The 13,161-nt window shown below is 40.5% G+C and overlaps 1 protein-coding gene across 1 annotated transcript in view; it reads left to right on the top strand.

Annotated features, from left to right (window-relative positions):
* Positions 1 to 324: 324 nt before the first annotated feature.
* suclg2 (succinate-CoA ligase GDP-forming subunit beta) overlaps positions 325 to 13,161 on the top strand; it is a 94,894-nt gene continuing 82,057 nt past the window's right edge. The window contains exon 1 of the mRNA XM_071904436.2: positions 325 to 432. Within this exon, the coding sequence (XP_071760537.1) occupies positions 349 to 432 (84 nt within the window). The 5' untranslated portion in view covers positions 325 to 348. The remainder of the gene's footprint in view (positions 433 to 13,161) is intronic.

Genomic DNA, 13,161 nt, shown 5'->3' on the forward strand with positions numbered 1-13,161 from the left:
ACTTTTTTTTCTTAAAAATTACTCAGTTTTTGTAATTGGAGAAAAGAGGAATTTTGGAGGTATTCTTATAAAAAAAAAAGGTTGAATTGTGGTTTTTAGAACAGTTTTATTATATTGCGTGACATAACGTGTTAAAATTAAATTTTAAAATGATCCACTGTATACTGAAACCGTATCGAGTCATGAATATGAATGCATGCAAAATGAACCGAGAATTGTGTGCGTGCGTGTGCCATGGTGTGTGCGTCTTCTTTAAGCACCGCCCATATCCGCCAGTTGACCTATGGGCTCTCTGATATACGCGCACATGGTCCTGACGTCATTCTCTCTTCTGTCTTTCGTGTCAACATGGCGGCATCCATGGCATCCCAGGCTGTAGCAAGAGGACTGCGGGCAGCAACCTCGAAACACCTGTTTCTTGACAAATTCAAGGTACTGCCACAATTTTCAATATAGGCAATGCGTTTCTCTCCGTTCAGCGCCCTGTTCTGCTGCCGTGTATCCGTTGGCATCGTCCCAGGGAGCTGTTACCTTGTTAGCAGGTTAGCTAAGTTAGCAGGAGGGGGTTTGACAGATCAAAGTTGAAGAGTGTGACAGTCCGCTGGTGATGTAACGGCACGCGCAGTGTATTCCTCAAAGTTATAACAAAACATTACATTCAGCAAAGCTGCCTGAGCAAAACTTTGTTCTCTCGTGCACTGCTATCTAAATGTGAACTCCAGTGCAACTTTGATCTGTCTCTCTTGACTCTTGACATCAACAGCAGTGTTAACCTTTTGCTCAGGAACTACACAGACAGTTTCATACATTCTGTGCTGTAAATGGCATTGCTTGTGGTATAATATAATTCTGACAAGGTAGTGTGTGGCACAAATGGAACAGAAAGTAGGGAGCATTTTATTGCTGGGTGAAAAAAACGACTTGTAAATGAAAAGTTGTATTTTTACTTTGATGTGGTATTTGATGGATTTATTTATTCCTTAAACATTTGTATCCTACAGTGGACAGAACGAGCAATCAGTGCACCATCAACCTAAGTGGCATGTTAACAACTTCATAAAAAGCACAACCTGAAAGGTGTGCTTCTACACTGCAGCCATGCCTCAGCTCTGGAGCTTTCTGATTGCAGCACCATTTCAGATAAGGCCATGGTTAAAAGGTTAAAAGGTTAACTCTTGCACTTTGATCCCACAGTAGGGAACAAAGGTTTCTGTTATTTTTTCTTTTCTTTTCTTTTCTTTTCTTTTCTTTTCCTAGTAGTCTACAGTAGCCTACAGTTTGCACATATGATTACAGGGTGAAAAGATTGAGACTGGTTAATACTGTACAATTTCCAATAATGGCTGGGACTTTTTTTACCTCAACGAAAGAGAGCACCAGGGTTTTATTAGAGACAGACCATGATTTATTTTGACAGTACAGTAAGACTAAAAGTGATACGATAACTGTACTGCTCAAATTTATAGAATTGCCTATAGTCTAAAAATATTACTGTTATAAGCAACTGGAATTCGGTACTACTACTACAACCACCACTACTACTACTTACAATAATAATATTTTGCTGAAATAAGAACCACACAAGCAATGAACTAGTTTAAAAAATGTGATTTAATATTCTTGGTAAAATACCAGTAGGCTACCAGAGCTACTGGTCATCAGTTTTGCAAACAAAGCAGTAAAGCATCAAAACATTTTGTTTTTTTTACCTGCCTTTTATATGGGTCTGGTCTTTATTTATGTATATACACACTCCCCAGCTATTGTGAGAGATCCAGACACTATTTGAGACAGACACCAGTCTTTATTGGAAGTTTTACAGTAAGACTGTATACAAAGTTAGTGCAGTGCAGATGCCCTGACGGAAAGGACAGAGTGGGTGACTGTTGATACTCTAAACATCGCTCCAGCCAAGCAGGCACAGACTGTTTGGCGCTGTGTTAGCAGCTTAGTGGAGCCTCCCACCATATTTATTTTGTCCTCTCTGCTTTTGCTGCGTGGCCGTGACAGATTTGGGCACTGCTGGAGCCTTTTCTAATGCCACTTGGATACGGAATAGGTAAACTTAGGAGCAAATGGGCAAATTATTAGTGGAAAAAGTCGGTTCAATCAAAGCCTCACGAAAGAGGCTAGCTGAGGCTGTAACACAGTTGCACTGCTGTCAGATGAAAACCTTGCATTTCCAAAATTTCAACTTTATAGGAATGGAAGAAAAAAAAATGCACTTGTAAAATGTGTTTTGAATGGGGTCCTGGGTGGAAAAAAATACACTTGAAATGGAGTTATGGGATTCTTTTGACAGCAGTGCCACTCGTGTTTTAATATTTTGTTGTTTGCACCCGTAGAATAACCTAAATGCTTTTCCAAGGCTACATGCGCAAATTGGCAGTCTGAGCATCTGAACACCCTCTGGCAACAAACTGGTCTGTGTGTAAATTCAGGCTACTTTGAGAATTTGTTAGTTAAATTAGAGTGCAACCCTCTTGGAGCATACAGAGTGCACTCAGGCCCCTCATAATGCTATGTGAATGGTATCCACCAACACCTTGTCACAGCCTGTGTACTTGCATGCTGGCAGGAGGGGTAGCTGATTTAAACATGTAACAGTCAATAACTTGATGACACTTTTCATCTCTGCCTCATATCTGTTGTAGCCATCATTCATAGGCTATATGGAACTGGAATGTTCTCTTCTTTAAACAGTTTATCACATTGCATTGAATGTTTTCACAAAGTTATGGAGCAGCTTGTGACAGCATGTTTACTAAGAACATATGGAGTGGACAAACAAAAACATCTGGACTGATTGGGAAAATCTGTCTGTTGGCAAATGTCTTTTTGATAAGCTCTTGAGCAAGGCAATTATTTTAAGTGCTCCATTTAAGGTGCTCAGTGGCACTAGGAGACACTCATGCTGTGCCACTGCCAGACGTGAATGTTGTGTTTGAATGTGTGATAAGGCACTGCAGAAAAATACTAGCCTAGTGTTGGGGTGTAGCGCGTGTAAGACATTAGAGTACTCAGGATTACTTTTTTGGTAGCTAGTAAATTAAAGGACCATTCCAGCGTGATTTGAGTTGTTTGCAAATTTTTTACATTTTTCATACATTTAATGTTAATTCAGACTGCTTTTACATCCATACGGCACGATTAACGTTACTTTTAAATCAGGTTTGCCACACCTCTCAGGCTCATTCGCTCCCGGGTTCATTAGGACCCACCCTCTGTAATCAAAACACAGTCAAGCCAATGTACAAACCAAATCAAGATGTTTCCGCCAGCTGTAGACCGTAAAATTAAACAGAAATTAAACCTGGATTTGACACAAATACGGCTTTAATTTGCTGCCTCCTTTACTGGGAGTAACTTGTAATATTCAGACCTGTGTCAAAATATTTACTTTTTAAAACAACTAAAATCAAAGAAAAATAGCACTCATCTCAAAATGTGATGAAAGCACTGGAAAACGATCCACAATAATATAAAACAGGAAGGGGATGCAGGAAATGAGCAAAAAACTTCAATCACGCTGCCTTGGTGTTTTGCACTCAGTGTAGGCACGGGTCCAACATAATAATAAAGACACTCAACCAATCTTAAAGAGGAAGAGCTAAATCTGCATCTCTCTTCAGTCCCTTCTCATCTTGGAGTGCTTTTCATCTTGGAAAGGCAATGCCGATGTTCACTTTGGCTCTCAGACCGTCTGCTGCCTTTTTAGCCTGCCCGCCTCCTCTGAGCAATTAATCTGTTGATGAAGTTTGAGTTTCTATAGGTGCTGCACCGGTCTTTTCTCCGTCTGTTCAGCCATGGTGGCTATCGCTGCTCATGCTTCTGAGTTTTTCCTCTGTTTATTCCAAACAAACTGCTGTTGCTGCTTCTGGAAATGTAAAATTCATGACGTCCTGTGCGGCAGAGGATTTTTCTCAGGAAATGGATATAAGGTGGCATAGATGTTTAGAACAGCAAATGTAAAAGCTTTCCTGAACTGGGTTTAGGTGGAATCACTATTATATTGTATCAATTAGAGCTAAGAGTAGCAAACTGGCAAAATGGTTTGTTTATATGACATTTGTGGATCATTAGTTTAAACCATTAGCTTCTTACTTCTTGTAATCTGTTATCAGTTACTTTTAAAAATTAGAATGTTGTTAGTTTTATTTAGTTTTATCCTTCATACGGTTTTATTTTTGTTAATGCAAATTTAAGTAGAGTAGATTAGTAGAAAAAGTAGTAGAAAAAAAGTGAAAATCCCATGAAATCTTGTGCAGACAACATGCTGCTAATTGGGGAAAAAACAAACAAAAAAACACAGTCCAAGTGTCCTTGATGCAAATGAGATTGGCTTACTGTTTTAAAATCCGAGCAGTAGTTTTGCATTGCATTTTAACTGTTTTTACTGTTCTAAGTATTTTATGTTTTCTGTTAATAGACAGGGAAATGTAGAGTCGGCTGGATGAAGCCTCGGAGACAACTGGGAGAAAATTTCAGAAAGCAAATTGAGTAGTAGAGTATTACTCAACAAGGCTATTAAAAATAAAAGGTTAAACCTATAAACATAGCCTATAGGCTTAATGAGCATACTCACGTCCAAAAGTGAGAATGAAAAAATGCAGAGTGTAAATGGAAGTTCCAATTAATTCCAAATGTCCAGTGATACTGTAAAACATCAAATGTCAAAGCTTTTAAGGCTTTAGGGTCAATTTTCCTCCAGTCTTATCAAATAATTGCTACAACTCAAGCATTTAATGGTTAATGTAATAACTTTGGTTTTCAACCTCAACTTCAGTCAAAATATAAGGAGTTTTTGAATAAAAAAAAGAAGAATATCAGGCTCTCGATTTCCCTGGCAAATTGAGACCTTTTTGTCATCTCTCACAATCATGCTGTGCTGGGCTGCTTTGGAATTGATTTCTCTTGTGGCTTTAGCGGAAACCACAGGGGTAGGACAAAATAACAGAAACACCACATGAAAAACAGATTCAACTTTGAAGTAACTACATCACAAACACAAAGGCAACTACACAGGCCAGTCATATTGAGCTGAATGCCAATTAGCAGTATGTGTCAGCTAGAGGCAAGAGGTCTGAAAATCAAAACTTTCATCTGTGAGTTTTCAAAGCAGAATGAGACAACTAACAGAGGCCAAATAGTCAGTGCCTGAATTTCAGGTGCATTGGTCACAGTTATTTCATGAAGTAAGAGGAACAGAGAACAATCGCACAAATCAGGACAACATATCCTACACACAGACACACTGCATCGGCAAAGAGAAACAGTAGTAACAAGTTGAAATTCACCATCAGGGACAAACACTTAACAGGACAGATGCTAAGCACCACAAAACTAAAGCCTCAGAATTGCCACGGGATTCAATCAACGTCTCTGTGACACAGTCTCAACAAAAAATACACATCACGAGCTTCGCAAAACTGGTACATATGGCTGCCAGTCATTCAGAAACTTTGTATTCAAGGTAGGGCTGAACGATTTTGAAAAAAATATCTAATTGCGATTATTTTGACTGATATTGCAATTGCGATATGATTTGCGATATTAGAGGGAATGATCATTTTTACATCATTATTCTCATTTTCATTGAAAAACGTATTAAAATGATTATGGTGTGATTTTTGCGGGGATCTGTACCAAACAAAGATGTTTTCTTAAGTCTGTAGAATATGATGTGTAGGCCAGGACATCTCTGCAGCACGACAATATTTAATTTAAAATGGTATTTTGACACACATTTCGCCTTTAACAAATGTTGCGCCTCCTGCGATTTGAAAATTGCAGTAGGCCATATTGCGATTTTGATAAAATTTTGATTAATTGTTCAGCCCTAATTCAAGGCCATGCACAAAGACACATAACCTGGTGTAAGCAGAACAAAACATGGACAGCTGAGCAATGGAAAAACGTAATATGGTGTGATGAGTTGTCTTTCACCCTTTTGTCCAACATGTGGGCGGGTTTATGTTTTGAGATAGCCAAAGGATGCCTTGAGCCCACGATGTCTGTTGCCGGCTGTTAAACATGGTGGAGGATCTGTAATTGTATGGACAGTCACCTCATGGGTGTCATTAGGTCTCATGATCGCTGTGCATGATTGTATAACAGCAGGAATATGAGGCCATTTAACAGACCAGGTGCATTGTCTGAAAGTCGCTTTTTGACTCACCTGTCAAGGGCTGGCAAACTAAAAAAAATCCCTGCCAAGAATCATTTTCACCAGCCGAAATAATGAATCTAAATTTCTCATAGAAATATGTCATCCTAGCCATTTTCAGTGCTATTTCATGTGTGGAATCAGGTACTGTGGATAGAACAGATTTAGTGTTTTAATTTCAAACTTGTTAATTCACTTACTCAGTAGGATTTATCTACTATCCTATCCTAACTGTTAGGCTGGTTAACATCCAAGCAGCAGAGAAACAGAAGTTTAGACACTCTACACTTTCGTGTAGATCAGCATAACAGGCAGCCAATCAGGAGTCTGTTTGATACAGAGCCATTGTTTTGCTTTGATTTGATTAGCTCACAGTCAGAGTGTACAGTGGTCAGCAGGGACAAAGTTTAAAAACAGGCAAAACCAAAGAGTGTATATAACCAAGGCATTCAAATGTTATCATCTCAAAAGGTTACCGGGCAGTGTGGCGGGTGACTCACCCTTATTGATTTATCCACCTAACACAATTTTTTTTACTGGGATTTGTTGCTTGCTGGGTGTTAAATTTCAGACCCTGACTGAGTGAGAAGTAGATTTCCACCTCCTTCATCCCTCAAAAAACTGGGGGCTTTCCTATTTGAAGAATGGCCCTCGTCTTATTCTGAATGTGCTGCATGGAGCCCCTTTCTCTATTTCATACCTTTGTAGCCTAGATGTGGGCAGGCATGTAGCTAAGGAACCCCTCTTGTAGAAAGCTAATTTGAATCCTCTTGCTCTTAACAAGTATAGACCTAGACCTCTCCTAGCAGAGATCGCCAAACTTGCGGCTCATCCCAGTGGTTTCCATTATACCTTGATAATAGATAGAATTAACTGTATGGTTACTTTCTATATACAGCTAGGTGTGGCCCTCCTGACCTTTCGAAGTCTAGGTTAAAGACTGAAGGAGACTGGGCTGTCAGTGCCCCGCGGCTTTAGAACCCTCTGCCTGAAGAGCTTAGGCTGGCAAAATCAATGCCATCTTTTAAATCAATTCTCAAATGAGATTTTTACTGACAGGCTTTTGTATCTATCTGTTCTGTTCTTGTTTTATTCTCAGGTAAAATTGTTGTACTCATGCCGGACAATTTTATTGTTTGCAAAGCACTTTGTAACACCTTTTTTAAAATATGCTAGATAAATGTACTAAAGATTATTGTTGTTGTTATTATTAGTAGTATGTGTAGTGGTACTAGTAGTATTGTCATTGTTGTTGACTCTTGAACCTGTACTCCAGGGCCTAGCCCATAAAATGTTGTAAGACTTTATTTTTTCTGCCTTAACTTTCTGTCCTTTTGCCACATGACAAATTACACTGCCACCTTTGAGAATCGATTATAGAATCTCACCACGATGATCATCATTTGCATTATTGACATGGCAGCTCCTCTGATTGTCTGGCTGGAAATGATACTGGTTGAAGTATAAAACTAAGGCAAAGTTTTGCCCCTTCTTGCAGCACTAGTCTGATCAGGCCTGCTTTCAGGGGCTTAGAAAGAGACCTCCAATTCACTGTGCTGTTCATACCATGCACACACACAAATACACAATGGCAGGCACACACTGCTTGAATATGTACTATACTTCGCTACACTGGGTATAGTGCTCACTAAGCATTATATTTTCAGTTGGTTGGTATAATGAGGCATAGCTTTTGTAGCGAGGCACCAGCTTCATCTATCTGGATCAAGGCTTCAGATAATGAAAGTTGTATTATATTGCACATATAGTTATTGAACAAAAATTTCCCAGTGAATTTTCTACAGATGCTTTTTAATTATGAAAATGATGGCATTCAGTGTTTGTTTCCTGTTGATGTGCTTGATGAGCCCTTAGCAAATGTATGCAGACCTTTTGAGCTCTGCCTTTTTTGACTTATTAATTTGCTTGGACTAGTCTTAGCTATTCCTTTTTGATTAGCAAGATCCGTTTAATTTATTGTTTGGTTGGATTATTCTTTTCAGTTGTCTAAGGGGTGAAAGTCCACATTTCCCACTGCCTTCCCTGCCTGCCTTCCTGCTGCGTACTAGTGTTCACGCTTCATCTACATGCAAGGCTCCACGCAATCTACACCAGCCTGGATGTCTGCCAGCGTTCCAAACAATTGATCGTTTTACTCTGTGTTGCATACATTGACTTTTGCCCCCCCTCCTCCCCCAGGGGTAAACTCATGCAGAACTTCTAATCTTAAGTTTTCTGGCCGCTGTACCTGTCTCTGATATACATGCACATTCTCTCTCTATTACTTACTCAATTTCTCTCTCTCCCTCTCCCTCTATCTCTCTCTTTTCTTTCTCTCTCTATTTTGGGCCAGCTGCCGAGGCGATAAGAGTAACGATCGGGGATTCTCTCTGGTCCGTAGCACAGTATCAGAGCCTGAGCTGATTGACAGCCAGGTATCTCCACAATAGAATCAAATCAGCTTTGACAGTATGTCAGCTCAGCTGAGGAATTCAATTTGCGATGATTTGTCAATAACAATGCAAGGGACATCACAATATTCAGGCGGTTAGGCTCCAGGATGCTCTAAGGGGGGAGTGGGATGCTGTTTTTTTCTCTCTCTCTCTCTCTCATAAATCAAATCTCCTGAATTCTTGTCTGCACAGCGAGATAATCCTCAGGCTGTTTTTCACTGTTGCTGCACCGTGCTGAATTTGTAAACATTTGCTAAAGTTTTTTTAAGGTGTCGCCACTCAGTAGTGGCCCAGTAGTGTCGCAGCCCAGCATGGAAGGGAGGGAAACAGTGGGAAGAGAGGCGGCTCAATGAGACTCAGTCCTGAATATTTTACAGAGGGGGGTGGAGGGCCCTCCGCTAGCGACGACTTCTTTTGCTGGAACTTCAAACGACGGGCGGCTTCCCCATCTGTCTCAGCGAGAACACATTTACATTTCCTCCCCGCAAGGGATACTGGGGGACCAAGTTAGCTCTAACTGGATTTGAATATCGTTTCACCAAGGTTAATAGCCATTTCTGTAGCTGGTAAGAGGTGTTTAGGCTTTTTCAATAATTTAGAAGGGCTGCAGTCATTAGGAAATGTTGGCAGCCTCTGAAATGGGAATGCAATGAGTCAATGCACTCCTATCAGCTAAACTTCTGCTGTTGTTGTTCCAGTGTAGATAATGAGGCAGAAGTGGGAGTGATGCTGAAAAAAGAAAACAATGGCAATGATTTTCCACAGCTGTAATTCGTTAAAAATAAAAGTGCAATATGTTGTAGATTATGTTTAGCCGCCATACTCACTTCTCCATTGTCTTAAAATTAGACTTAAACTTATTGCCCCATTTCTAATGAGTATGAGTGAGTGAGTCTGTGGCCAATTTCCCTTGTAAAAGTCATGCATATGCACTTGAATGTCAATGGGAGTGAACTTTGACATAGTTGCTCATCCTTATATTTCCTCCTTCCTCGGTATTATCTTCCCTTCAGACCTGACACCTTTGAATATGACTCCATACACCCTCTCTTATTAACTATGCTAATTGCTGAAATCCCTATCTGTAGACACACAACAGTCAGGGTTTCCTCCCTTAAGCCTGTCTGCGGGAGATTAGACCCGCTCTGCCTAAAGACCTGCCAATGATGCAAATCTCACTGATCTAAATCCTAGAGCCATGCTCCATTGCTCCTGGCTCTCTCTCTGCTCTTCAGTTCTTGCCCTGGCCCCAAAACAGACATCATTTCTTCCTCCATAGTCTAATGGAGGCTCCGTACCTCAATCTCCTCCAAACCCCAAATGGCCTGAGCACGACCTTGGCTTTTAAGGGCCAAGGACCTAGAAAGCCACAAATGGGTGTAAAGTGCACAGATAAATGTGCACAACAAAATGTTCATATTTTGTGGCATACCCCTAGTGAATTTGTCCATGACTTGCTTTATAGCTGAATGATCAATATGATTTTTGACATTTACAGCAAGTTGCCTGACTTTTGATACATATGGACTAGAATTTAAAACACAAATTCTAAAGCAGCTTTGTCAGAAAGTGTAATTAATCCAAATGCCTACCAGTAGTTTAACTTCCAAATGCAGTCTATTAGCCTAGTACAATGTTATGCTTTGGCAGACGAGACGTTATGCTCGTGTTCCCCCGAACTTCAAAGTGGCCGTAAGTTCTGCCAGAATTTGTGAGAATAACATGCACAATATCCTTTCCATCGCTCTTCATCTACATCTATGGAGGCAGCGCCAAAGCTGAGGATAAAGGAGGGATGTTCTGCCATCAACACTCATCAGTTACTTCATTAATTAGAGGAGACTATCTGTCTGCTTTTTCGGGCTAGATGGTTATCTGAATTAGCCCGCTAATGCTTCATGGTGCATGCTACTGCTACATGGCTGGCTATAAGTGGAAATATACTGATGATTCACACTGGCCTGTTTATGCAGAAAATCCACATCAACTCTGCTTCTCTGCCTCGCTCCATTCCCTTAACCGTGTGTCACCTCTATCACGGCTAACTACACAGTGCTTGTCTAATTGCAAGACTGCCTGTCTTTATGAGTTGCAACTAAGTAGCAAACTGCCACCTCATTAGTAGAAAAACATTCTACTACAATCAGGATGGCAATGATTTTTATAGTGGCTCTGAGTACTGCTCTTTCTGATTCAGGCTCTGCTCATGCAAGTGGACACAGATAGAGTTCCTTTTTTAAACCCTAGCCGGATGGTTCGCTAAATGGATGGGGAAAAGAGACGCAAGTTCATAACCTGAATGGGGACAAATCAATTAGGTACAATCGGTGAACTGACAATCTGTTAATTTCTTAAACATTTGATAATGCCCCTTAAGGAGCATTCTGGTTAATTAACTCTGCAGCGATTTGTCGTCACTAATTAGGCGGTGTCATTTCAAAGGGTTTAGGTTCTGGCCATGACTGGTAATGAGGATTTTAACCTCACCAGACATCTGGGGATACCGCTGTATAATATGGGCCATTCAGTGCAAAAAAGGAGTCCCTGGAAGCTCCAGTTGTCCACTGCCTGTAGTCTGGGTTTTAGAACGCAGTTGGACAGCCTTGTACAGGCGAGAGTTATAGGAATTATGTTTAGACGGGAAAAACGGCCTTGTCTAGTGCCAAATTATTTTTGTGTAGACAATTCTTTTTTCATTTTCCATGATCAAAAGTTTCCATGACGTGATAATTGTAAGATATGTAAACATTTAATTTAAATTAATTTCATATGTGGAATGCCTATATGCTTATACTATCATATTAAGTGCTTCCATTAATGTTCCTCCTCTATTCACAATGAGCACTGAGACTTCTCAGCCGTCGAGTGCATAGCATAGTGTTTTGTCTGTACATCTACCAAAGCCATTCATTTACAAGCACAGCAAAAGGACTTGGGCTGTGCATGTTGCTGGCAGAAGAAACAAGTTGCCTAGCGCTTGAACAGGAAGTCGTGAATAGCCAAAACTCAATGACTAGCTGGCATTTCATCAGTCCACACGTTGGGTAAGAAGGGAAAAACAACTGATTGATAGAGAGGCAAATCCATCCTCAGAGTGTGAACACAATCTTTGTAGTAGCCAAAAACAGGTCATTGTCATTTGGAAATACTAGCCGAGATGAAGAGAAGCAAGCACAGATACTGTAGAGTTGTTGTCAACCACCTCAAGAATCATCACAAAGTCCAGTATAATGAAGGTGAAGGTTGCTGCAGCATCCCATCCTTATCCTCATGTCTATTACAGGAACAGTGAGTCTCCCTAATTCAGGTCCCATAACCAAACCAGACATAGCCTAATCGTAATCACAGTATTAAGCAAAATAATCATGATTATAATTTTAGCTGTAGTTATGCAGCCCTAACCTTTTCTTTGCAATACAGATTTATTGAAGTTTTAAGAGCAGCTAGTGCAGCATATCCTCGTCCTCCCATGGGTTATGTTGTAAGCCACAAACAGGCCAGTCACTAGGAGGACAGTCACTAGGAGGACGTTCAGAGTACTTATGATCTCAAAGGCCCTTTTGAACAACTAAAACCACCCTGATTGGAGCCCCGTAAGCTTCTTTTCCTGTTCTTAGAGCAGTGTCAGACGGGCCGCATCAATACAGTCCTCATGAATATGCCTACTGAAAAAAGTCAGGCCTTTCCTCAGTGACAACGAAAGCAGCTGCGTTTTTTGTTTTTTGCAAAGACTCTTTTAGGAATCAATCCCGTATCGACGTATTGAGTTTTTCCCCTAATGGAGCAGCACTATGTCCAGCCTCTGAGACATGTTAATGATGATGGGCTCTGCAAGAGTGGGATGGAGTCTTATGCTCTGAAGGCATCTATTCATTCTGCTCTCTGCTGCTTTAATGCAGCCCTTCATGGTGCAGGTTAAGGCCTTTTCTATATTCATAAATTATAAAATGTTAAACCTAAGCACTCCACAACTAATTACATACTTTTTTTTTTTTTTTTAACTTCTGAAGGGTGAATGACTGATGAAGTTGGCTCTTGTTCAGGTGTCCTATACGGTATTGATTGGCTCATGCAGCAGCAGCCACTTTGCATGTTCCTTCAACATCATCTATCAGAGATCTGTTTCCAACATGTCCACTGCTGTTAGTAGCAGAGCACTGGGTGTCACTGGTTCTCATAGAAATGTCCATCATTCAGTGAAAACACAGCCTGAAATAGGATGCATTCACCAGTCGCCTTGGCTAGCATAATGCTATATGTATGATATAGACTCGTCTGGCTTGCGAGGCGATGTACTATACTTTATGGCTAAACCAAGATATAGGCCTGGCTGGATTGTATAGGATAGTTTGAGGAGTAGTGCTGAAGTCCTTAGTAAGATAAATAGCCTGTGCTTAAAGATAATGTTGCCCTAATGTTACCAACTGCTTGGGCAGCATCACAACTGTTGGCTGGAGCCTATCTGGCTCCACTTCCATTCAAGAAACAAATGAGTCTTTTGACCTGTGTTGTCAACCCTCCGAGTTTTTGAGTGACAGATTG

This window comes from Centroberyx gerrardi, chromosome 5, assembly GCF_048128805.1.
Source record: "Centroberyx gerrardi isolate f3 chromosome 5, fCenGer3.hap1.cur.20231027, whole genome shotgun sequence".
In the NCBI taxonomy this organism is placed as follows: Eukaryota; Metazoa; Chordata; class Actinopteri; order Beryciformes; family Berycidae; genus Centroberyx; species Centroberyx gerrardi.